Below are 27,393 nucleotides of genomic sequence, written 5' to 3' on the forward strand. Positions count from 1 at the left end.
ACCAGATGGCGGAATAAACTCATTCTGATTGTAATGCGCTTAATGAACACCAGATGGCGGAATAAACTCATTCTGATTGTAATGCCCTTAATGAACACCAGATGGCGGAATAAACTCATTCTGATTGTAATGCGCTTAATGAACACCAGATGGCGGAATAAACTCATTCTGATTGTAATGCGCTTAATGAACACCAGATGGCGGAATAAACTCATTCTGATTGTAATGCCCTTAATGAACACCAGATGGCGGAATAAACTCATTCTGATTGTAATGCCCTTAATGAACACCAGATGGCGGAATAAACTCATTCTGATTGTAATGCCCTTAATGAACACCAGATGGCGGAATAAACTCATTCTGATTGTAATGCGCTTAATGAACACCAGATGGCGGAATAAACTCATTCTGATTGTAATGCCCTTAATGAACACCAGATGGCGGAATAAACTCATTCTGATTGTAATGCGCTTAATGAACACCAGATGGCGGAATAAACTCATTCTGATTGTAATGCCCTTAATGAACACCAGATGGCGGAATAAACTCATTCTGATTGTAATGCGCTTAATGAACACCAGATGGCGGTACAACACCAATGTGTGATTGAACACCGGGCAGCAGTGAAGAAGAAGATTGGAAAATGTACAAGGTGAGAACTAAAAACTTTAAGATGACCGGTTTGAGTTCGTCTTCTGTTTTGTCGTTCTGCTTTTAACGCAGGAGATGTTCCTGTCTTAAATACGTATATTGTTTAATTGATTTGAAGGCATTACAGCCATAGGAATTCATTTTTTGAGCTTTAAAAAGGGCATTTGAGGATAGGAAGTACAAGGACACTTCAGAAGCTCTAGCCTCACTAAACTTTTATACTTGTTTAAATAAAACTATTCATTATTACTAGCTATTTCATGTTGTTGTAGATCTATAGACTGCCTATAGACCCTATAAATATATCTGTGCGGTTTCAATTCGCTGTGAACGATCACTATACAGTATCCCCGGCAAATGTCAAACTCTTGTTTTGATTTATCGACTGGGCCACTGTTTAAGGTTGAAAGATATTATGGTCATTAAGGCTTATTGAATTACTACTACTAGTTTACAGTTGTTCAGTGATCTTATAAACATATAAAATCAGCCCGTTGTGACAGAAGCGAATTGTGGCGCGTCACCGCTCAGGTGCAGTACCACATCAGGCCACTAGATGGAGACAGAAACTATAAAAGCACATAAAGCAGCAGTTATCGGCACATAAAAGGGATGTTTGCATTTGATGTCTTACAGAAAAAAAATCAATTTGGGATTAAAATCTTTCGAACGGTGGTGCACTAATGTGCAAACAAAATAAACCATGCAGTTGCATTTCTGAGAATAAGAGCTTTTATTTGCTACATGACCCCATTACCTCTAGGTGGCGCTTATTTGCGACACAGATGTTTTCAGGCCTTATTTTGTTATTGTTTGTAACCTAAATGCAGAAGTAATGGTTATCTTTGAAAATATCAGATTCCAAGCTTTCAAATGATACCTCATATGCCTAACTTGTGTATCTGGGGACTTTAATGTTTTTAAGCGTAAACTTTCTTTGCGATATAGCGCCCCCTTCTGGACATGTTGGCGGGTTATTTGTTCAATTAATGCTAAATGAATGTGTGGAACTTTTTCAGTTAAAAACATTTATTCTATCCCAGCTTAATATGCAGATACAACTATAAGTAAGCCATTCATAAGATAATTTTCTCGAAAACTGTAAGCACTGTGTTTCTGTTGTGCAATGAAAATTTCTCTGTTTGACCAACGACAGCTAATTTATATAATAAAGTTTATTTTTGCAGTTCCGCTTGGTGGCGCAGAAATTACATACTTCGGCTTTAAATACTGTAATAATGAATAATACAGAAATGTATATGTTTGAAAAAGATTTTTGCAAAAGCTCTTTACTAGATAGAGGGTTAAAAGCTTTGATATTTTTCAAATTCCTCAATCATATCGGGTTCATTGCTAATAAAGAGCAAAATCTTCAGTTTTTTATTATTCATGATTTACAATTATTTACTGCAAACCAAAGGCTGGCATCAAACCTTATAGATGAGATAGATGAGTAGAAAAAGCATCTAGACAACTTTCAGCGTATGTAAACTTGAAAATTGGAAGCAAAAGTTGTACAAAAAAGTTCTGCAGAGATTTATATATACATAGAAATAAAATAAAAAGTAATTCTAATGAAGTATGACCAAAATGACATAAGAAGAAGGCCACGGCATAGTCTGAAACTCTGTATGAAATGTAGTACAGCCCAACAATATGCAAATGATTTACATGTCAGAGGCTGAAATGGAAAATTACATCTTTGTTAATGCGAACACAACAGCAGAAATGTGATTTACCAGCTTATCACATGGTATATACATTGTGACAAATATTGAATTGATATTATTAGTTTTATTATTCAGATGAATAGGCGCCAACATAATGATTTGGACGCACAGCCTTTGACATAAACAACAAAAGATGTAGGACGTTTTTTCTCCTCTCTTTTAAATGTTGATAAGCCTGTTCATTTCCTATCCATGCACAACTCGGTGCTTAGTTGCGTTTTATTATTTGCATTTAACATTGTTTTTTCCCAGACCTATAACACATGTTTGGGTCACGACCCACCAGTTGAGTCAAAACAGAATTATGTAACTTGTTTATGTCTTTAATCCTTGTCCTAAACATTGGCCATGGAAAATTATTTTTCGTTTCTGTTTCGGTGTCAAGTTTGAAAGAATGTCCTCTTAATGTCCTCATAAAACAACTATATGCGGGCCGTTTGAGTGTGTATGTTTGTGTCCTTCCTGTACATTATTCTTGCTTAAATAAGAAACATACAGCATGCATTGACAGTGACAACAAAACTGCCGTTGATAAAAAAGTCATTGTGAAGTTCTTCAGTGTTGCATGCTCCACCTAATGGGGGTTTTTGGATCAGTAAATTCCATCTGACCGGTTTATTCATGTACTCTGTTTCCATGGTGACGGCGCTGCGGATGTTGTGATAGGTTGGAGGGGTAGCAGGAGTATCAGGTGCTCTGGGATTGTTATCGGCCTCTGTGCTGGCCGCCAGCGGTGATGAGAAAACCAGCTCAACTCTGTTGAGTGTAGACGAGGTAATGTGAAACTACTTCTTACAGCCTTATAGGAGAGTCTCAGTATCAAAGCCAAGAAATGATTAAGGACATTATTGTTTTGCATGAAGAAAATGAAGCCTGTGACATTATTTTAATTCACCCCCAATGCAAAAAATAGAATTGTCACACTGTAATGCAGAATCAATAATGCTATATTATTTCAATTATAACAATCTAACAATCAACAGAATGAAATTAGAACATTTTATTTAATTAGTTGCATGAAATAAATGGCCTAAATGCTTAAATTGACAATATTGTTTTTTCCCCATTATTATTTTATAAAATAACATTTAAAATAATTCAAAATATATTTTTGTTCTTTTGATTTGGGATAAAATCTGCACGTTTAATGAGACTTATCCTCATTATTTGTCCTTATAATCAGTAGTGCAAACCAGAGTTTCCAAAGATCACTCTTACAGTAAATCATTTTTACTGTAATACTGAGGCAACTTTGCTTTTGCAGCTCTCTCTCTACACAACACCACAGCAGAAGTTCCAGTATGTGGAGCCTGAGAGAGGGCAGGTGGAAGAGGGCGTGGCCACAGTGCGAAGACTGGCAGAGCCTTATGCCACCCGGTGCCAGGTAAAGACATGAAAGTTTATCATACTCAATCATGCAAGCGGACTCACCTTGTTGCGTGCACAGAGTTGGTTTTGTGTACTAATTCACTTTTAACAAGTTCGACTGGGTTGTCTTGGTTCTGAATATTTAAAGAACACCTGGTTTAGGGCTGTCTTGGTTTACGGTTGGTTTAGGTGAAATGTTTCCCATTTTTGGTATTACCTAGTTTGACTTAACATGTAAGCAAGTTGAGCTGGTAACTGGTAAAGGACATAGAGTTCCTGGATCCAAAACACACCCTTTGATTTGTCTTGTTAATACCTCAGATATTTGTATGGAACATCCTGTGAAAGCAGTGCACTAATTATGTCGAGAAGTCACAGTGCAATAATTCTACCTGTCACGTTTGTTTAAATCTGTCAAATCTGTGTTCATCCTCCCAACAACGGCACATTGCTTAAGTGATGCACACTGCCGTATACTGTATATGTATGTGTATATGGCAAATGCATCTGCTGCTCTGCATGGCATGTCCATTTTTGATCATTTATAAATAGAATGATTTGCAAGCCTTTACTCATATAATCATTAAACATAATCAGACACAAATAAGGGTGAAGCTCATGAAGATATAAAAACACCCCAAAATAAAAATAAAAAATGTATTTATTAATTTAGCAGATGCTTTTATAAAGAAAGTGACATTCAGAATGAGAAATAAGAAAATGAATAAAAACAATAACTGTAATACAGTGTTTGTTTTTATTATTTAAATCAGCATTAATTGATGTTACAATCAAAATGTTTTAATAATCCTTAAAATAGACTATTTATAAGTTCTAATTTCTTTCTTTTGATTTTGTGACATGTATCATGAGATTCACCCATCTTAAATCATTTACAACACTCATACTGGAGTTTATTTAATACAAGAATCAAAAATACAAATAAATTCTGTGAAGTTTTACACATTATTTTACACTTTTATTAGACACAGTTAATTGTTCTTGTCCTTTTCTTTTGTTCTTTTCTTAGAAGTGTTTCTTTAAAAGCTCTTCAAATAACAGTCAGACACAGAGTTGTTTTGGATGTGGTTTTACCAACCACAGACCAGGGTTGGGTGTAATCAGATTACTTTTAGGCCCAAAAAGTAGTGTAACACGTTACATTTTAAATTCTTGTAATCAGATTACATTTACTGACTTTCAGTGAAAAGAATTACTTTTAAGTACTTACATTACAAAATTTAATGTAATGTAAAAAAAAATTATTTATGTGTAATACAGTTGTGAATTCAAATGCTAATTTGCATGTCTGTTTGTGTGACAGCTGAAGGGTGTGCGACAATGAACAAGGAGAAAATAGACATTATTTTGAATTTGTTGAGCATAAAAACACAATATTTGTGACAAGTGTTTAAGAAAGTAACTTAAAAGTAGGGATGCTCCGATACCTGGATCGGTATCGGCTCCGATACTGATGTTTTTAATCGGTCTGTCAAATCTAAATCCAATACTGTGTGTTAGTCGTGTTTGTTACTGTGAAGCTCAATTAAATGACATAAAAGAATCATAAAAACAGCATTATAGCAGTTCACACGACTCGTGCATTTTATTCAAAGCACTTGAAGACGTGCGATAGCTCTGTGAATCACAAAAGGCTGTTTAATATGTAAATATATAAAATGCACGTGCAGCTCCAGCTCGTCAGTGAATGGCGCCGCTCTGTTTACACACACACTCGCGGCTATTTTTAGCCTTCACACGTTGCGCAATATGTGAGCGCTACTCAAGAACAACATCTCAGATGTAGATGCTCAATAGTTCGGTTCACTTATAATATGCATTTAGAACGGCACCGGAGGAACATTTTACCAGAATTTGAATAAGAAGTGAATTAAACTACTGTGAACTACAAACTGACACATACAGGACGTCCTGGAGAGTTCAGAATGTCAAAATAAAAGCATGAGGGTTTAAAAGTTAAAGGTGCATGATTGAGATATATTACTATATATTACTGTTGTAATACATTATTATTTGTTTACAAATGATAACAATATGTAAGTTGAATATTGTTCCAAAAAATAACTGTGAATGAAAAGTGGACTGATGTCTTACAACTAAATTAACAAAGAAGAGATCTGAATCCTTTAAAGTCAAGATGCTAGTTGAAAAAACGTTGCAAAAAAAAAAACTGATGCTTATACTGGAATTACTGTTAATTTTGCTGCTACATTATCCAGTATACTAGTTAATATTAAAGTGTTTCTTAATAACCGATACATTTATATTGAAATAATGTGCAGTTAGAGGTTTGTGTTTCTTTTCATATTAAAGAATACTCCCAATTACATCCACACAATAATGTAAAGATATTCTAAACTGTTTATGCAAAAAACAGCACTGGTATCGGTTCGGAATCGGTATCGGCCGATACTGAGATTTCCGATATCGGAATCAGATCGGAAAGAGAAAAAGTGGTATCGGTGCATCCCTACTTAAAAGTACAGTAATTAGTAATGTGATTACTTTTTCGAAGAATTACCAGTAAAGTAATCTGATTATAAATTTAGAGAAGCAGTTTGTAATTTGTAGTGGATTACTTTTTTAGTTACTTACCCAACTCTGCCGCAGAACTTTTCTAACCTCGAAAGAAATTTGACTCGTTCCGCGGTTTGTAAAAACAGTAATTACAGTAATGCACTTACAATGGAAGTCTATGGGCATTGCATTATGATAAATGTGAAAATGTAAACTCAGAAGACTTAAACATTATTCGTGTTAACATAAGACTAGTGTGATAAAATCACCAACTTATCGTTATTATGTAAAGCAAGTTAATACGGTAACTTTCACGCAATATGAGCAAAGATACCAGAAATGTACTGTTTACATATAAAAAATCCACAGATAGGAGTTATGTCTGTAACACCGAATCCCGAACATTAGTCCCAGCATTAAAAGGATGATTTAGACTTCTGTGCAGGACCTACGGCGTAGGCTCAACATAGTGGCCAACGCGTTGGTTTGCATTTATAGTCCTGTGTCGTTCTGCGATTACACAGCCAAAATCCGAATTATACATTCATAAATAAACAAAAGCACTGTCATTAATGGATTTAAAATATTTATTAAATTACAGTTTACAAGCTGTGAACAGATGTCTTTTGTCACTTTCGTTTGTTCTGAGAATGGTCCTGAGTCCAAACACAATGTCATATGATGCATAGATGTTAAAATGATCGAGTTAAAATGTGACACTACCTCAGATATCGTTGTTATCATCCTGGGGGGCGTTCTATAGTTACAAAGTGAACCAATCACAGCTGTTGTTGTCTGCATCGACACGATGCGCAGTTGCATTTTTGAAGAGGTGCACAAGGTTTATAGAGGTTGATAACCCTCATTTTGTACAGAAGAATTAGTTAAAGTGCTCAAACAGAAATACAAGCTTCACATTTCTGCTTTAAACCCTCAAAAGAACGTTTTATCCCATAGACTTTCATCACACACATGCATTACTGTAAACAGGATTATTGCTTGTTTTTACAAATTGAAGGACGAGAAGGATGAATTTCTGTGGTAATCAACAGTAAAGTTGATCTTGTTTTATACCCGGAACATTCCTTTAAATAATCAAATATGGTTTATAGAGCCATACTTTTTTTTTTTATGTTTATGCAGCTCTTTCCCTTTAATTTGTGATTCTGTATATTATGATTAATAATCATTTATCATTCAGTGATGATGTTGTATTGATTTGGTTCCTCCCCGTTGCGGTTCTGATTTTGCCATTCTGGTTGCTGGTGATCTGGTCGTATTCAGCAAACGGCCAGCTCTGCCAAACAGAAAGTTCAGGTACCCATAAGTGCACACACACGCACACACACACACACACATGCACAGATCATCAACACCACTGCTGGCTGCCTCTCGTAGATCTGTGTGTTAGACTTCCTTTGTTGGAAGAGCATATTAGCATGCGACTCTTTCTACTGTATATAGTATGAATACTGTGCATACTTGTACTGTGCATGCCGTACACATCAGCACAACAGAGCTCAACTTGTCCTGACTCTTTCATTGTGACAAGCTGACGAAGTAAACATTTCGGTAATACATTCGATGAAGACCATATTTATAATGCATTGTAAAGGCATTATTCTGCATTCATAATGTCTCATAATACATCTTATAGCAAGTTATAACTTCTCATAAATAATTATAACTAGTTATAATACATTATAAGACTTTCTGTATTCAGAGTTATACTTAAGAGTATCATGTATTATAACACAAGCAACATCCAATTTTACCACACTAGAAGCGAATAAAGTTAATCGTATAAACGCCCCCAGTGGGCTTTCAAAGGATGCCAGGGGGCGCTGAGAACAAATTAGTAGAGAGGGGGCGTTAGGTTACAAATGGGGGGTGTTTATCAGTCATGTTAATCAAACCTATCGTCAAGTTCCTGTTTGCATTAAAATGTTTATCTAGACTCTGTTATACGGGTTGGTATGCATTTATACCGCAGTTCATCTGATTCTGAAGTCTAGTGATGCATCTGATGTATCTGTTTAGCAGATTTCTGATCAGCATTTTATCAAATTCTCTCACTCAGCATTGCAGTTGCACAGAGGAAGTGTGACAGGCTGTCCTGAACATAAATAGTTTCATTTTGCCTCATTTCATGTGATTGTATTTGATAGAATATAATTATCTAAAGCAGTTGTTTTTAAATGGAGAACCATGACCCAAAAATGTGTTGCAGATCTGTTCTGATATGGTCGCAGAGAGCAGGTTTAAAAAATGATGATTCACAACTAACTATATAATCACGCAAAATTAGGATTACAAAATAAATGGGGGTATCAGCTTTTGAAAGGGAAGAGAAAAGGCTTCTCTTATCTTGTCTAGGTCAAAGGCTGTGCTTTGGTAGATGTTTAATTTAGACGTTTTCTAAATTAAGCAGATGTCATCATAGACAAGTTGTGTAACAAAGCTATGCAAAGTAAAAGAAAAACAGGTGTATTAAATATTTAGAGTTCATTTGTATTTAGCCTAATTGTGTTAATAATTGTGCATATTTATTAGTTCATGGTAACATGAATAAGTTACAGTTTTATGTTGTTGTTTTTTTATTTTTATTTTATTCCCTTTTGGAATGCCCAATTCCCACTACTTAGTAGGTCCTTGTGGTGGTGCGGTTACTCACCTCAATCCGGGTGGCGGAGGACAAGTGTCAGTTGCCGGCGCTTCTGAGACTGCCAATCTGCGCATCTTATCACGTGACTCGTTGTGTATGACACCGCGGAGACTCACAGCATGTGGAGGCTCATGCTGCTCTCCATGATCCACACACAACTCACCACACGCCCCATTGAGCGAGAACCACTAATCACCACCACGAGGAGGTTACCCCATGTGACTCTACCCTCCCTAGCAACCGGGCCAATTTGGTTGCTTAGGAGACCTGACTAGAGTCACTCAGCACGCCCTGGATTCAAACTCGCGACTCCAGGGATGATAGTCAGCGTCAATACTCGCTGAGATACCCAGGCCACTATTGCAGTTTTATGTTAAAAAATTGTATTAATGTTTTGGGTTGCCACTTGCTTTCCAATGTAAATCTGGATTCTGAAGCAAAACCATTTAAGAACCATTGATTTTAAGAATACACACTCACTGTTTCATGATATTACATTTTGTCTGGAATTAAAGGAGAGTGTTCTGTAAAGTCAAACTCTAAAACGGAGAAAGGCAGAGGGCCTGGATATAACGCCACAGAGCATTCTGTTCCCAGTTTTGTGCTGTTATCAGGTGGTTTGTGTAATGTTCTTATGTGTAGTGTTCTCATGAGGACTATTGCTTTAGTTGCATAGATCTCTCCAAAAAGACCTCTGATGGTAAAGTGTGTAGGAACAACAAATGAGAAATATTATGAAATATCATATCGACATTAAATATGTCCTGTTCCATGAATCAGCATTTCATTTGACACACATGAACGAGAGGATGTAGGGCACACTGACCCACCGTTAAAAGCAGAACGTCTTATACAAATATTAAAACAGAAGCTCTTTATAAGTATTATTACTCAATTATATATATATATATATACAGTTGTACATATATATGGTTGGCCTTGTTGCAGACACACAAGGTGACACACACAGGTTTAAAAAGGCAATTAAAGGTTAATTTCACACACCTGTGGCTTTTTAAATTGCAATTAGAGTCTGTGTATAAATAGGCAATGAGTTTGTTAGCTCTCAACTGGTGAAGGGAGTACAACCTCTGATGGGCCTTTTTCACAGATTTTCACTGTGTTTGGAGAGGGGTCAACAAGGCCAACAGTGAAAAGAATACCATCCCCACTGTGAAGCATGGTGGTGGCTCACTGATATTTTTGGGGTGAAAATTGATGGCAAGATGAATGCAGCATGTTGTCAGAAAATACTGGCAGACAGTTTGCATTCTTCTGCATGAAAGCTGCACATGGGACGCTCTTGGACTTTCCAGCATGACAATGACCCGAAGCACAAGGCCAAGTTGACCCTCCAGTGGTTACAGCAGTAAATGTTGAAGGTTCTGGAGTGGCCATCACAGTCTCCTGACCTTAATATCATCGAGCCACTCATGCGGTTCATGCAAGACGACCAAAGACTGCATGACCTGGAGGCATTTTGCCAAGATGGATGGGCAGCTATACCTCCTGCAAGAATTTGGGGCCTCATAGACAACCATTACAAAAGACTGCCATTGATGCTAAAGGGGGCAATACACTGTATTAAGAACTAATGCAGACTTTTGAACAGAGGTCATTTCATTTTTTTCTTGGTTGCCATGTTTTGTTTTATGATTGTGCCATTCTGTTATAACCTACAGTTGAATATGAAACACCCATAAGTTATAAAAGAAATGTGTTTGGCCTGCTCACTCATGTTGTCTCTAAAAATGGTACATATATTACCAAATCATTACCAAGTATGCAATTTTGAGCACAACTATGTAAATGTTTTTTGTTTTTTTTATTTGCATGTTTTTACCAGTTCTCCCTAGTTTGCTCATCGGCTTCACAACATTTTTCTAGAACTACCCATAATGGAGCTTTGGTCACATAGACACCAGACAAACATGTTTTTATGAGGGTAACGATATTTGACCACATTTTCTGGGGCATTTTAACCTTTATAAGGGTGTTTTTAATGGGTGTCATCCATTTATGTCAAATACATAAAATAATAATAATTCTTCAAAATTAAAACGACTTCAAATACAAAAGTACCTGTAAATAATGCATGAGATACAATAAACACTGTGCTTAAATGCATTTTAATAATTGGCCAGTCTGTGTTTGATCTGGGGGGTGCGAGGGGGGCCGCAAATGTTTTTTTAGAAAACAAAAATTGCCAGTTAATATAATATTTAAAACAAATCATATTTGTATTTGAATTAAGGGTTGTAATTCAATATTTTTGGTAATGCTGCTTTGAAACAATATTTTTAGTTTTATTGTATGCTTTTAAAAATTGACTTGTATAGCACTTTTCAAATAAATATAAATTTGATTATATTATTTTTTAAATGGAATTTAATATCTTTCACTTCAGGGGTTTCTACATATAAAATTACTTCAGCATAAAAAAGATACTCTGTCAACTTAAGAATAGTTCATGCAAAAATAACAATTCTTTCATAATTTACGCGCCATCCCAGATGTGAATGACTTACTGTAATTTCTTATGGTGAACACAACGTTTTTGAAAGCATTTACATTTACATTTTTCAAAGCAAGTACATAAAGGCAGCATGAAAGTAATCCATAAGAATCCAGTGGTTAAATCCATGTCTTCTGGAGAAATATGATAGGTGTGGGTGTCCGTTTTTAGATTATTTTTCTTTTGTTTTTGGCGTTTCACATTCTTCGTGCATATCGCCACCTCCTGGGCAGGGAGGAGAATCTATTGTTAAAATCCTCCTATATATTGATCTCTAATATATTGCTTCTGAAGATATAGATTTAAATCTTATGGATTATTTTATGCTGCCTTTATGTGCTTTTTGGAGCTTCAACAGTTTGGTCCCCTTTCACTTGCATTGTGAGGACCTACAGAGCTGAAATAATCATCTGAAAATCATCATTTTTGACCCATCACTCTGACATCTGTGGTCATGAAGTCATTTGAGAGACTGGTGTTGGCCCACCTGAAGGACATCACTGAACCCTTCCTGGATCCCCTGCAGTTTGCCTATGGAGCAAACAGGTCTGTGGATGATGCAGTCAATATGAGACTGCATTACATATTTCAGCATCTAGACAGACCAGGGACTTATTCAAGGATACTATTTGTTGACTTCAGTTCGGCTTTTAACAACATCAACCCCACTTTTTTTTATTTCTTTGAGGGAAATGTCAGAAAGTTGCTATGTAAATGTAAAATTCATTCATCACTCTCCTACTGATCCTATGTGGATCAGCAGCTTTCTGACAGACATGCAGCAGCAAGTGAGAATGGGGAAATTCAACTCCAGCACATGTACAATCAGCACTGGTGCCCCGCAGGGATGTGTTCTCTCATCATTACTCTTCTACCACTACACAAATGACTGCACCACTAAGGACCCCTCGGGCACACTCCTGAAGTTTACAGACAACACTACAGTCATCGGCCTCATCAAAGATGATGACGATGAGTCTGCATACAGAAGGGAGGTTGAACGGCTGGCTCACTGGTGCAGTCAAAACAACCTGGAGCTGAACACACTCAAAACGGTGGAGATGATCGTGGACTTTAGGAGGAACACCCCAACATTGACCCCCTCACCATTCTGAACAGCACTGTGGCAGCAGTCATTCAGGTTGCTGGACACAACCATCTCATAGGACCTGAAGTGGGAGACCCACATTGACTCCATTGTGAAAAAGGCCCATCAGAGGTTGTACTTCCTTAACCAGTTGAGGAAATTCAACCTGCCACAGGCGCTGCTGATACAGTTAAACTCAGCAACTGTACAGTAACTGTCTGGTTTGGTGCACCTACCATGTCAGACATCAGGAGACTTCAAAGAATAGTTTGGACTGCTGTATATGTTTGTATGTATGTATATATAGTTGCATTCTCTTTGCACTGGAAGCTTCTGTCACCATGACAAATTCCTTGTTTGTTTGTAAGCATACACTCACCTAAAGGATTATTAGGAACACCTGTTCAATTTCTCATTAATGCAATTATCTAATCAACCAATCACATGGCAGTTGCTTCAATGCATTTAGGGGTGTGGTCCTGGTCAAGACAATCTCCTGAACTCCAAACTGAATGTCAGAATGGGAAAGAAAGGTGATTTAAGCAATTTCGAGCGTGGCATGGTTGTTGGTGCCAGACGGGCCGGTCTGGGTATTTCACAATCTGCTCAGTTACTGGGATTTTCACGCACAACCATTTCTAGGGTTTACAAAGAATGGTGTGAAAAGGGAAAAACATCCAGTATGCAGCAGTCCTGTGGGCTGAAAATGCCTTGTTGATGCTAGAGGTCAGAGGAGAATGGGCCGACTGATTCAAGCTGATAGAAGAGCAACTTTGCCTGAAATAACCACTCGTTACAACCGAGGTATGCAGCAAAGCATTTGTGAAGCCACAACACGCACAACCTTGAGGCGGATGGGCTACAACAGCAGAAGACCCCACCGGTACCACTCATCTCTACTACAAATAGGAAAAAGAGGCTACAATTTGCAAGAGCTCACCAAAATTGGACAGTTGAAGACTGGAAAAATGTTGCCTGGTCTGATGAGTCTCGATTTCTGTTGAGACATTCAGATAGTAGAGTCAGAATTTGGTGTAAACAGAATGAGAACATGGATCCATCATGCCTTGTTACCACTGTGCAGGCTGGTGGTGGTGGTGTAATGGTGTGGGGGATGTTTTCTTGGCACACTTTAGGCCCCTTAGTGCCAATTGGGCATCGTTTAAATGCCACGGCCTACCTGAGCATTGTTTCTGACCATGTCCATCCCTTTATGGCCACCATGTACCCATCCTCTGATGGCTATTTCCAGCAGGATAATGCACCATGTCACAAAGCTCGAATCATTTCAAATTGGTTTCTTGAACATGACAATGAGTTCACTGTACTAAAATGGCCCCCACAGTCACCAGATCTCAACCCAATAGAGCATCTTTGGGATGTGGTGGAACAGGAGCTTCGTGCCCTGGATGTGCATCCCACAAATCTCCATCAACTGCAAGATGCTATCCTATCAATATGGGCCAACATTTATAAAGAATGCTTTCAGCACCTTGTTGAATCAATGCCACGTAGAATTAAAGCAGTTCTGAAGGCGAAAGGGGGTCAAACACAGTATTAGTATGTGTTCCTAATAATCCTTTAGGTGAGTGTACTTGGCAATAAAGCTCAATCGGATTCAGATTTTTGGGTGAGCTATCCCCCTTTAATATCACTTTTGAAGTTATTGGGAGTGTTTCTTCACGTTCAGTGTTTTCAGAACTTATATTAATAATGTTTCTCCAAAATTCCCCTTATATTATCTACACATTCAATAACACTCACCTCTAAAGGAGGGTATACAGATAGCTACAGTTCACTACAGTGTCTGCAGAGGCATGATACCCAAATCTAAACAGCTTAAAATTAAATATAATGAAATATATAAAATCCACAATGACAAAAATTAGAAGAATGTGCCATGGGGTTTTTTTTTTTTGTCTCTACATTTTAATTGTCTGAGGAATTGTTGCCTTATCTCTAGCATGGATTATGTGTTTATTACTGCTGATAAAGATTTGTTTAGAAAGCACTTTTGTAATGCATCAAAATCCTAACAAGCTAATCTATGTTATAAACCTATATGCTATAAAGTCCACTTTAAACCTTTGGACTTTGCAGAGGTTAAAATGTTTTGTTCACCTTAAAATTACAATTCTGTCATCATGTCTGTCAAAACCTGTTTGACTTTCTTCTGTGTAACACAATAAAAGCATACAGCTTTTATATGACTTCAGAAGACTTGGAATATAGAGCACGAGTCATATGTACTTCTTTTATGACAGTCACTGTCTGCTTTCATTGTATGGAAAAGAGCAGCGTGAACATTCTGAAAATTCTGACATCATTTACTCACCCTCATGTTGTTCCAAACCGGTTTGATTTTCTTTCTCCTAAGGAACACAGAAGGAGAAAATAAAACCTGTTTGGAACAACATGAGGGTGAGTAAATGATGTCAGAATTTTTGGGCCAACTTTTACTTACACAGAAATGAAACATTCTGCTTTGGTTACAAGAAATGAAAGTTGTCCGTTTACATCAACTCCTTCGTTGTTTGTTCTCCTTTTGGCATTTTCTTTTGACATTGACTCTCAAAAAGCATTTTGACCCCTTGATTCTGAAAAGTGAATGTAACATTGTAAAAAGTAACATTCTTTTCTTGTTTTGACATCGCAACCCAGGGTGTCTATGGAGCAGTGAAACCCAAGGTCGACAGTACTGTGCAGTTTGGGCAAAGTAAGCAAACACTCACTCACACACACATGTGGATACAAAGGAAACATGCACAGAATTGTCCGTCATATGTGTGTTATGCACTGTAGTAAATGTACATGGCTGTTTCTAATGTGACATAACATGCCTTAAATGTGATTCAGACAGTTATGCCTACCTGAAGAACCCTCCGACTGATTTCTACCCCAGAGCTGGAGTCATTGGCTTTGCTGGGATCCTTGGCCTTTTCCTTGGACGAGGTATTAAACGTTTTAAAAGGTATAGTTAACCCAAACATTTAAATTCTGTTATCATTTACTCACCCTCATGTAGAACAATAAACCACATTATGATGACAGAATTTTCTTTTTTTGGGTTAACTATCTTTTAATTGCATCTTCTGTAGCACTGGGACCTGGATTTTATTATCAGAGTGATTATATGCACCCAAGTCCAAATATCACTGGCCAACAGTGCAAGATCAGTGAGCTCATGCTACCCATGGATTACTTATAGCTGTCTACCCACATTCAATTGGGATTGGAGGAAAAAAAAACATCTTAATAAATTACACACCTCACCTTTAAAGTAGTAGGCTGTAATAGCTTTGCATGTACTGTATATTAACAGCATTTTAATGCAACTTAATGTATTAAAAAATAATAATGATAAAAAAAGGTTTTAAGGCATTTTTGGTGAGGCTAATGTTAGCTTTAGCATAGTTATTTGCTAGATAATGAACCCTGGTAGTAATGCTGACCAGCTGTTTTTGATAAACGGGATAATGATGAGCGATGCTCTTTTTTTATTTTTGCCTGGATCTGTTATTAGTTATTCACACAAACAATTACTTGAATGCACCTCTAGTATGATTAATAAGTTTTCTATTTCTGAGTTCAAAGTCATTTTGGTATTATTTCTGGGGCTTAAAGTAAAAAATGTCAGTGGACAAAAAAAAAGTCTCATTAAACCTTTAAGCTCGGATTGGCCTACAGAGAAAAAAAATATTATCAAAATATTAATAACTACAGTCTTGACCAACACAAAATAGTTATCATTTTAAAACTTAGAAGCTCTACTTTACAATGCATGTAGGCATTATGACCAAAACTGAACAATGTCCAAAGCTGAACAGCTGCTTTCAAATTTGCATACAAATCAGAAGTGTTCCGTTTTGATGATTAATTAATAATTTTGCATGGTACATATTATTGTAATCTGTAAAAAACATAAAACTGATCAGATAGCCATGTGTCATATTTTGTTGGAAAGCTCTCAAAGAGTAGAATACAACCAGCCTGATATTTTACTTACAGACAAAAATGTAGCTAGTAATAGCTATGTTTATGTCTTTGGCATATATGTTACATATAAACAGGTGTTAATTGTAAGCCAAATTTTTACTTAAAATAAACAGAACATAAAATATCACAAATCATTACTTATGAGGGGATTCCCATTAAAACGAGCCCACACACAACGTAATCGGATGCATAGATCATTAGATAATCCACACAAAGCTCAATATGCACATAGCACTTAATGTGCTATCTGGCTAAACACACATTAGCCTTCCTGGATCTGATGACTTCAGATGACCAATCAGATTAGGATTCAGATTGCTGAAACCAGAGGTAGAAGTCCTCCAAATATGGGCCGAGAGGATCGTTCACTCTAATTACATATGGCCACCAGGAGATGGCGCCAATGGACATGAATCAGACTCAATGATGCCTCAAATGACACAGAATGGAACTGAATGAGATCTTGTTACTCATGCCTGCATGCTTGGAGAGAGAGGAAACCTTAAGTTATTGTTGTATTTGCATGTGCAATTAGTTCTTATGTACAATCATTATGTTTTATTTGTTTGGAGAGGCTTTTGGACACTAGGATAAATATTTTTTGTAATGCTACGACTTTTGATTGCACAACATAGTTACGTGTGACATGATTGGGAACAAAACAAAATATGTTTATTGGAGCTACCTTATTTGTATCTTGGGATATATAAGGTCAAATCAGGGAGAAAAAAAATTTGTGATTTCTCAGCAGTTTCTACAATTTGTTTTTATGTTTTCTTTAAACCCCACATAATACCAAATAATTTACCCTCTTTGGTTTGGCAGTAGAGTTATAAGCCTTTCATTTTGGGCATGCCACTGAAACAGGAAAGGGTTAAAAGTTGAAATCCTTTAAATAAAATGCTGTTTATTATTATTTATTTAAAAAAAAATTTTTTTTCAATATTTATATATTTTAGTTAATATTTGGGAAAATAAATTTGTCCACCATATCAACGTCAGGTGGCTTAACCAACACGCAGGTCGCCATTCTGTTGTCATGTGCCAAATGACGCATAAAACAGAGAGACCATCATGACGGTTTTTTAAAAATATCACATATTTTTGCCATTTTTAGGAAAAGGTACATTTTGTTCAGGTCAAATGGTGTAACGCTGAGAAAACTTCTTGATATTAAAAAAATATATTTTTACCTTATTAGTAAGTTGTACGAGGAAAGTATTTTAATATTTGACTTGATGGTTACAACACTTGACATTTTTAAAGTCATTAAATAATTGTTGTTTTGCGATTTGCATTATGCTGCATGGAATCTGACAGTGACACATTATTATTACAAATGCTTGGTGAATTTGTCGGTTTTTTAAAGGTAGTTTTTTTTTGGACATTTCTGTAGGTTCTAGGCTGAAGAAACTGATCTACCCAACCACCCTAATGGCTGTTGGTGCTTCTATGTACTATCCAAAAGAGGCTGTTACCATCGCAAAGGTAGGTGTGTCTGTGCTCGCTCGAGTTCCTGTGTGCATTGTATTTTTACTGGCTGTAGGACTATTCGATGTTATCATTTTGTACCCCTTCACTCCTGCTGGGGCAGGTCTCAAAATGAGTGGAGGAAAAGGGTGAGGCAGATCTGAAACTTTCCACCACATCAGCTCAGTTTAAAAACAGCAGATAAAACACATTCCTAACAACTCCCAAGGACAGAGACTCAACCTCTCATGAACACAGTTTTATTATCAGACATTTGTCTGTTTTGATTGCAGCCGATATGGACTCAACAGTGGAAAGTCATTGGCACCTCTCGTGCTATCTCTCACTGTCATATGTGTCCTGCTGATTGAAATCCTGTCAACACACATCATTACAAAAACAAGTGGTTTAAGATTAGAGTCTCTAAAGGGCAGTTTCAACACTGTAATGCTGATGGATATGTCCTGTAAAGCGTGAGGGGGTCTTTGATTATAAAGTGAAACAGCCCAAAATAGTCTCAGAATTAGGTCGTTGTCACGCTTAGTTTGAATGCTTGATCCAAACGTGAGTTCAATTCTACACTCCTAAGGCAATTTATTTGGTCACTGCTCCAATGAGAAATGCGTTACTATAATAAGTGCAACTGGGAGCATGCAAAGATCTAAAAGATCCATCATCAATAGGATGATACTATGGATTTAGTTCAGATTGCTTTCATAGCAAACCTTTCAAGCTTCTATGGAAAAACTGAAACCAATCAAACTGAAATTAAACGGACTCAGGTCTGCACCAAAAGCCGCAGTGTGAGAGCATCTTTAAGTGGAAGTCTCTAATTTTCAATTAGGAGTTGGTGATTTCTAGTGATTTCCCCTCCAGAATGTGACATACAAGTATTTTTGTCTTGTTTTCCGGTAAACATATCTAAGCATCCTTAAAACATTTGTATTTATTTTTTGGGATTTTCTCCCCAATTTGTTAAGCCCAATTCCCAATGTGCTGTCCTCGTGGTGGTGTAGTGACTCATCTCAAGCCGGGTGGCGTAGGACGAATCTCAGTTGCCGCCGCGTCTGAGACCGTCAATCCGCGCATCTTATCACGTGGCTTGTTGAGCGTGTTACCGCGGAGACCTAGTGCATGTGGAGGCTTCACTCTATTCTCTATCCACGCACAACTCACCACGTGCCCCACAGAGAGCGAGAACCACATTATAGTGACCACGAGGAGGTTACCCCATGTGACGCAGATTGATATCTGAATATTTAGCACTAAAATAAAAATGTATTGTTTCTATACTTATAAACAACAACTTTAAATAAATAGTTTTACATTTTACATAATTTTTATTCCATTACGTAATTCGCAATGCTTTATGGGATTGTAGTTCGTACCCTCATTACACAGTCTTGTACCTTCCTCTTTTTGGTCGATTTTCAAATAATTTTTTCAAATCAATTAAAGCCAACGTTTGTAATGTTACAATTCACATCGGAACTGGATGGTTTGGTTCATGGCTTAGAACACTTTGAAGGATTGATGAAATCACTATGGAAGAAATGAATGGGAAAATACATGATACACGATGGCCCCACGACCAACAGCTTCTAGGTGACATGCAGCGATAAAATCATCAAACTAAGATGACCATTTCTAACCTTTCCACCCAACAGAAAACAGGAGATGGCATGTACGACTGGACACTTCAGGCTTATGTTGCCATAGAAAACCTTATCAAAGGCAAACCTGCCTCAAAGGAGGTTCAACAGAAGGTTAGTTTGTCGCAACCAAAACGAAAATTTCTCTTATGTGCAGACAAACACTGCAGATGGTTTTATGTTCAGGAACACCCTTAACTTTCATTTTGTTTGCTGTTTTAATAGTCTGATCAAGCAGAGAAGAGTTCCAGTGGAGAGACCAAAGCTTAGGTACAAAACAACAAACACAAGACATGTGCACATGATGAACAAACAACATTTATCTACTCATAACAAGCCCTTTTTTCCCACTCATGAATGCATTATTGCTAACCGTAAATGCATCTTCAACCAGTAGCTCCAAAAAAGTATTTACACACTTAAAAGTGTGTGAATGCCTTCAAATATCAAAGCAAGTGTCAACAACAAACAAATTATACTAGAGCTTTTCTCAGAACTAACTTGTTCCACTAACAAAGTATTTAAATCTTTTTTTGTCTTCATTTTGAACACTATATCCATTATTTTATCTCTTCAAACCAAGACAAGTGGGCTTTTATATAACAATGTTTTGTTATAAAGGCCCCAGGTCTTAATTAGTTCAGTTTTCAATTGTATTGCGTTGATGTTTGTTTATAGATGCATCACCTCTCGGGTCGTTTCTGTGACAAGGTCAGGTCATGTGTGTTTTGGCCGAGCAAATACAGGATCTCCGTCCTTCAATCAACTTTCATGAACTGCTTTTGCACTAGCTACTTCCTCTTTCATCTGTCAATCATAAGAGAGGGGGTTAGTGGTCTGGACATTTTTTAACTTGAGAAAAATAACTACTGCGATTGTATCGAAAATGCACTTGTGTACCAAAATAAATATTATATTCCATGTGATAAGTTTGATTTTTGACTGCGATTAGAAAATCTATACTGTATATAGTGTCATGTTATCTTTATAATCAGTGTTGGTGTGTTAATGTCAGCATCGATTATATGTCGGACACACTTTGAACTACAGCAGTTAAACGACCCCTGAACCAGATTTTTCTAGAATTAGAGGTTCACCGCATGTTTCAAACATCCTCGTGTGATTAGGAAGTTTTCAGAAGAGTGATGTCATTGTCTGTCTAGCTTGCCTTTTTTCGTGATTTAAAGGAAGTGAGTAATTTTTCACTATTAATATACTTTCATATATCCCAGTTAAAAGGGATAGTTCACCCAAAAATGAAAATCCTCTTTCATGTACTCACCCTCATGCCATCCTAGAGGTGTATGAGTTTTTAGAAATCTATATTATGTAGAACATTTTAGCTCCAAAGCTCCATACATTGCAAGTGAATGGTGGCCAGAACTTTGAAGATCCAAAAAGCACATAAAGGCAGCATAAATGTTCTGCACTTATATAGTGCTTTTTTTAACTTTAATGGTTTTCAAAGCGCTTTACACTGTGACTCATTCACACATTCACACACACACACACCAATGACAGCAGAGCTGCCATGCAAGGCGCTAGCCTGCCATTGGGAGCAACTTGGCATTCAGTGTCTTGCCCAAGGACACTTCGGTTACCATGCGATTAGTGGCCGACCCGCTCTACCACCTGAGCCACAGCCGCCCGACTCATAAAAGTAATCCATGTGACCCCAGTGGTTAAGACCATGTTTTTGCAATATGATAGATGTGGGTGACAAAATACATTTTAAAGTCCTATTTCTAGAAATTCCCTGCCCAATAGTTGCCAATATGTATGAAGAATACAAAAGTGAAAGTGAAGATTTATAGTAAAAAAGGACATAAAGTTGATCCGTTTCTCAACCACACCGATCATATTGCTTCTGAAGACATGGATTTAACCACTGGAGTCTTACGGATTACATATATGCTCCCTTTGTGCTTTTTGGACCTTCAAATTTCTGGCCACCAATCACTTGCAATGTATGGACCTACAGAGCGGAGATATTCTAAAAATCGTTGTGTTTGTGTGCCATCTGGGATGGTATGAGGCAGAGAATCAGGGAAGAAAAATCCCTTTAATGTGCAGTTTAAATAAGCCATTGGTAAAGAATCCAAACACTGAGGCACTTTTAAAACAACCATTTGCGCAGTGCGACAACAAAATTGGCTCAACCAATGGCATGCATTTTGTGTGGGACCATCGGTGTATCAACCAAGTGAAGATGGAGAGTGCACTTTAGAGACCTGTCTGAAAAGTAATTTTAAAATGCAGTTTGATGCCACCAGTTTCACAGAAGTGACATACTTCAAACTTGGCCTTTATGAAGAAACTGCAAGTCTGCTTTCGAAATAAAGTAAGCTTAATAAAAAAAAAGCAACTGAAATTGTATTTATATGCAATATACCATGTTCTTTCATAGTTAAGAGTTTCTTTAATCAGAACCAATCAATGATTCAAGTCACTTTCTCAAAGTGTAAACTTTATTAAACAATACATTGCATTTGTAATCTCAATTATATCTCTTAGACAACAATAACTGTTGAACCAATCAAAAGCATATAAAATCCCATTATTGAACACTTTCGCCACCTTAACGTCTACTTGGAAGACATCTTGAGTAGGTTGCACTTGTCAATCTCGTAGAGACGCCATCCCTCCTCGTGGGAGAGGTCAGAGGCACCGCGCCGCTTGTAGAACTCAATGGACGTTGTGTTCCATTCAGCCACGATGAAGTGCATACCGCTGCATCGAGTCTTCACTGCAGTCTATGGGCGATAAAGGAGAGAAAAACGATGAGGAGACTACTTCAGACATTTTAATTTCAAAACTGAGAAATGTCACAGTACTATAAAAGTACAAACAAAAGGACTAATAAAGGCCAGTGTCAGAAGGAGTGATTGTTGCACCTCTGGACTGATGTTTAGGGGTATTATTATTTTTAGTGGATCTTGTGGATAGTGATAACCAAGGCCACACCACACCAATTATTCTCACTTAAATGAAATGGTTTTTCCCTCTACGTTTTAACCTTTCGTTCACACGGAGATGGCATTTTTGACAGCAAAAACTTAGCTTTTTGAAAACACTCCCAAGTGGATACATTTGAAAAACTGTCTTTGCGTCGTAGTGTGGACAGGGGAAACTGAGATATCTGAAAACTATAAAGTATTTGGCCCACATTGTAGCAGCGTTATTGTGCCCGTTATGCACTTTGAGAGCGTTGTTAAAGATAAATGTTGCATTGTACAACCGTCACAATGCATTCCTTCAAAGATTACGCAAAGTTTATTCCAAGTTGCTGTCTGGCGATGGAGCACGAGGACAACTGCGTTTCAGCTCGTACATGGAACAGCAATTTTTCTTTTGTAAACGAAAACAGTTTTCAAATGTATCCAGATTAATGTGGACATTGTCTAAGAGGGTGGAAAAGGCTGATAACAGTTTAATCAGCCGATTGGTTTTTAACATTCGCTAAATGTATTCCATTCAGACAGGACTAGTTTTCCCTGGAGGTGGTTAGGGAAAATCTTTGGGTTCATAATGCGTTTTTAATCCCGTCAGAATCTGACAAGTCTGTTTTTCTCACAACCTCTGGAAAAAATTCCTGAGCAAATTACCTACTTTTTTTTTTTTTCAGCAAACTCAAGGGTCCTCTAAGAAAATCTAATCCAGTTCGAATGCGAATGTCAGTGATTGCGGATTTTGAATTTTCACAAAGCTTCCTGTATTTTGACCTACATAAACTACCGCAAAGATCGTACTTATATGCACGGGGCGACCCAATCTTCTGACTAACTTTCAATTTGGATGTCGATTTTTTTTTTGCCATCTGACAAAAATATAAGAAAATAAAAAACAAGGAGAGCCAAATTGTGGAAACTCCCAAGACTGGCACCTGTAATAGCGTCCGTTTACGTAATGTTATAATTATATTTAATTGGGGTTAATAGAAGCAGTTAATAGAAGCAGCCATTCCTATAAATGAAAATGTATAACTAATAAATTACAATTAAATAATTGTTTAAAATTATCATTTTAAAATTTCAACTGATAAAGTTTAAAAAATATTTTTTATTATATCAGGTGGTGAGGTTTAAGGAATAAGGTTTAAATTATTCACATAATATGAAATTGGAGACAACATGTGCTGACCTTTCTATATAGTCAAATTCTCTTCGCATACATTTATCCATTTGGCAGACGCTTTTATCCAAAGTGACTTACAGTGCACTTATTACAGGGACACTCCCACCGGAGCAACCTGGAGTTAAGTGCCTTACTCAAGGACACAATGGTGGTCCCAGCGAATCCCCATGTTTTTTTTTTTAATTTCACCTCTAGAAATCACTGTTATAATGTAGAACTAAAGAGTTCTAACTGAAGACTCCTCCAGCGCCGGCCACAGAGGAACATGGAGGAATAAAAGCATATTGGGAATGGTCGCAATAGATTTTTGCTGATGGCTCTAAAAAGCAACTATTGGAGCGGATTAATCAGTAAAACCAATATATCGGTCTACCTCTAATACACAGTGCCGTCCATTCACTGTAAATATTTTAATTGAATAAACGAATTGAGATGGTCACTACAGTGTCTTAACCCATAACCAAATAGGCTTAGAATAAAATATTTTCAAGTACAGTTAGATACAGGATAATAAAAATATCTGTGGCATTTTTGCTTGACCTAATCTATTACAGCATGTATACCTCACTCAGCATCCTCAGGATTTCAGAGCCCATTCCATAACCTAAAAGGGCATAAGAAATATACATTAGTTTTATATGCCGGATATGTGTTGGCATGGATCATGGTAAGAAAGTCTCCACTTCTTTAAACCAAAGTGGTAACAGGTGGCATTTTTATACCTCTGAACTCCTTCATGACATAGAAGTCCTCCAGATAAAGCAGCTTTCCAATCCAGGGGTCATAGGTGAAGTAGTACATGGCAAAGCCAACCACTGTATAACCTACATATAACAACAGGAGGATATAAGTCAGCGATTTGTTTTGTGTGTAAAAAGATATTTCAATTGATCCTACACCTGCGGTCATGCAAACAATGGGTTAAGATGGCACAGTGGACTACAAAAGTGAAACAGCGTCATGATCAACATGTGATGATTCAGCGGAACTGACGTCAGATGATTATAGGGATGCATGACGTCACCCATTCCCATATGTTCAGAATGTAACTTGCATTGTAAATGTTACACATTACTAGAGATTGCATCGGAGTGGTTAATATTAAATTGGGATATTTAAAACATATTTTTTTACTTGCCCTCTACGGACTGTTTATCTTTCGGTAATTCAGCAACGACGCAGTGATAAAACGGATGATCTCCGAAACCGTCCTCAAGTAACTCTGAAACATAAACAAACAAATAAACCATCATATTTGCACACGTTAAAATAAAATATACTAAAACACTCAAATCGCGGTTAAAAAAAAATGTACCCTTTTCGGTTAGGACGACCTGTTCCTCCATTTCCTCAAATTTGGCTAGTTCCTAAAAAGAAATAAATATCAAAAAGGTTCAATTTCGACTTATAATTCGACTAAATGTTACATGTACGTGTTATACTTTTAGAATTTGTTTACCTTTATGAGTCGCAATATGTCAGACACGTCCTTGGGCTCGGCTTTCCGTAATATAAAATTGGCCATTTTCTTCTTTTACTTTTCTTTCCTTTTCTTACTAGTCCTCGGTATGTGAAAAGCAGTAAGATTTGTTTCTTCATTCGGTTCTAAGGGGGGTACCCTCAGCAGGAAGTCCGGGTTTCGAACCCTTTTAGTCAGGAATCACATGAAGTCTGAAGTCGCTGAAGCGCTTTCTTTGTCGGAACAAACTGTTCGATACGTTTTTATATGCGACTGGTGATCTGACGTCATCGACAGGAAGTGGGTCAAGCTACAGAAACGGGTCATGTCTAGAAGGTAACCCCGTAGTTACCTAAAGTCTCGTGAGAGCCGCAATGAACGTTCACACACTGTGTTTTGGTGTTTATTTCGAGTCCTACAGAAACCCTACACCTAACCCTAACCTTAATTATACCACTAAATCTAACCCTAAACCTAATTTAAGCAACAGCATAAGAGACTCCCGCGAGACTTAGGCTGCCGGGGGGTTACCTTCTAGACACAGTCGCAGATTCGTCCACACTTCCGTCCCCAGCCTTCAGGTACAATTTATCAGAATCAGAATGAGCTTTATTGCCAAGTATGCTTACACATACAAGGAATTTGTCTTTGGTAACAGGAGCTTCCAGTGCACAACAATACAAAAACAGCAGCAAGACATAATACAAATAATATATATATATATATATATGATTATACGTACATACACACAGACACACACCTTCATACATAGACACACATACGTAGTGCAAATCTAAACAAATCTGTTATATAAAATACAAAAATACAGTATGTTATGTACAGTGCAAAAAGTTTTATTTTTTATATATATATATTTTTTTTTATTTGTATGTAATGACAGAAGAGGATACATTAGATAATATAAATAGACTTAAACTATGTATTGCACATAATTATTGCTTTTTGGGGCAGCTTTAACGGTTTATGAGATGGATAGCCTGAGGGAAAAAACAATAATCAGCTCAGCAGTCCGAACTGTCCTTTGTAGTCTTCTGATGTATGATGCACCAAAACAGACAGCTACTGAAGTGCAGTGACAGATTCAGTGAAAGCTGAGTTTAACTGTATCAACAGTGCCTGTGCCAGGTTGAATTTCCTCAACTGGTTAAGGAAGTACAACCTCTGATGGGCCTTTTTCAAAATGGAGTCAATGTTGGTCTCCCACTTCAGGTCCTATGAGATGGTTGTGTCCAGCAACCTGAATGACTGCTGCCACAGTGCTGTTCAGAATGGTGAGGGGGGGTCAATGTTGGGGTGTTCCTCCTAAAGTCCACAATCATCTCCACTGTTTTGAGCGTGTTCAGCTCCAGGTTGTTTTGACTACACCAGCCATTTAACCTCCTTTCTGTATGCAGACTCATCTCATCTCATCTTATATTATATATAATAGGCCTATGATGCAAATTGGTGTTCCCTGAAGTCGTCACTTAAAAAAAATATTTTTTGTAAAAAAGCATCCAGATTTTGTCATCACTTCCTGCATCCTGCATCCTATTTGATGATGTTCTATCAAGAATGGCACATTTTAAGTTTTCTCGCCCTTTTCAATGATCAGAAACGTCCTAATTTGTCTCATAATTTCAACGTTACTGGTACAACCTATTTTATAATAAGGGAATTGTCAAATAATATAATACAAATGGATGAAATGACATGCTTTAGAGAAGCACACTGATTAAAAGAAAAGCGGGTCTATTGAAAATACTAAGCCAGTTCGGTCGCTGTCCCATTTGGCCCATTTTGTGGCCGACCAACCGGCACACTCGGTTCTCCTAATGGCCAGTCCGTCCCTGATCGCTCCCAAAGTGCGTCTGCCCATCGGGAAAATGCCCGATATGCCAGATTACCAGTCCAGCCCTGAGGACCACACAAAAAAGACAACATATCCTAAAAATAATTACAGGCTTTATTTAAGTCCTCTTAATTGATCCAGACCCTTTCTCTCCTTGTTAAACGAGATTGCCAAACTAAACCAGCGATATGCCTCCTCTCTGTCAATCGGTCATAATAAGACGCTGATCCTCTCCCAGCATGAATTGAATGAGTAATGGGGCGTATTCATTCAGTT

General features: G+C 37.3%; 2 protein-coding genes across 3 annotated transcripts; one reads left to right on the plus strand and one right to left on the minus strand.

Annotated features, from left to right (window-relative positions):
• Nucleotides 1-539: 539 nt before the first annotated feature.
• LOC127631937 (MICOS complex subunit Mic26-like) lies at nucleotides 540-20,607 on the plus strand. Of its 2 annotated transcripts, XM_052110355.1 has the most exons (10): nucleotides 540-652; nucleotides 3,048-3,155; nucleotides 3,646-3,765; nucleotides 7,572-7,604; nucleotides 15,216-15,270; nucleotides 15,411-15,506; nucleotides 17,947-18,038; nucleotides 19,688-19,786; nucleotides 19,898-19,942; nucleotides 20,351-20,607. In XM_052110355.1, exons 1-9 carry the CDS (start codon nucleotides 644-646, stop codon nucleotides 19,940-19,942), a joined length of 657 nt encoding a protein of 218 aa, XP_051966315.1. In that variant the 5' UTR covers nucleotides 540-643; the 3' UTR covers nucleotides 20,351-20,607. The 2 variants fall into 2 exon arrangements, with proteins under 2 accessions (XP_051966315.1, XP_051966324.1); XM_052110364.1 differs by lacking the exon at nucleotides 7,572-7,604.
• Nucleotides 20,608-22,122: 1,515 nt separating this feature from the next.
• Nucleotides 22,123-25,518, minus strand: LOC127631965 (diamine acetyltransferase 1-like). Its single transcript, XM_052110411.1, has 6 exons — nucleotides 25,266-25,518; nucleotides 25,122-25,173; nucleotides 24,945-25,028; nucleotides 24,529-24,630; nucleotides 24,370-24,410; nucleotides 22,123-22,425 (listed from the first exon to the last, which is right to left on the minus strand). The coding sequence occupies exons 1-6, from the start codon at nucleotides 25,329-25,331 to the stop codon at nucleotides 22,258-22,260; spliced, it is 513 nt and encodes a 170-aa protein (XP_051966371.1). The 5' UTR covers nucleotides 25,332-25,518; the 3' UTR covers nucleotides 22,123-22,257.
• Nucleotides 25,519-27,393: the final 1,875 nt, after the last annotated feature.

Source organism: Xyrauchen texanus, chromosome 3, assembly GCF_025860055.1.
Source record: "Xyrauchen texanus isolate HMW12.3.18 chromosome 3, RBS_HiC_50CHRs, whole genome shotgun sequence".
Taxonomy (NCBI): Eukaryota; Metazoa; Chordata; class Actinopteri; order Cypriniformes; family Catostomidae; genus Xyrauchen; species Xyrauchen texanus.

Excerpts from the sequence above, each read along its gene's own strand:
- LOC127631937 (XM_052110355.1), top strand. Across the intron at positions 15,271-15,410 it reads TACTGTGCAGTTTGGGCAAA|ACAGTTATGCCTACCTGAAG; the intron begins GTAAGCAAACAC and ends AATGTGATTCAG. Across the intron at positions 15,507-17,946 it reads TGGCCTTTTCCTTGGACGAG|GTTCTAGGCTGAAGAAACTG; the intron begins GTATTAAACGTT and ends ACATTTCTGTAG.
- LOC127631965 (XM_052110411.1), bottom strand. The coding sequence starts at position 25,331 with ATGGCCAATTTTATATTACGGAAAGCCGAGCCCAAGGACGTGTCTGAC. Across the intron at positions 25,029-25,121 it reads GGTCGTCCTAACCGAAAAGG|AGTTACTTGAGGACGGTTTC; the intron begins GTACATTTTTTT and ends TTTATGTTTCAG. Across the intron at positions 24,411-24,528 it reads TGTCATGAAGGAGTTCAGAG|GTTATGGAATGGGCTCTGAA; the intron begins GTATAAAAATGC and ends ATGCCCTTTTAG.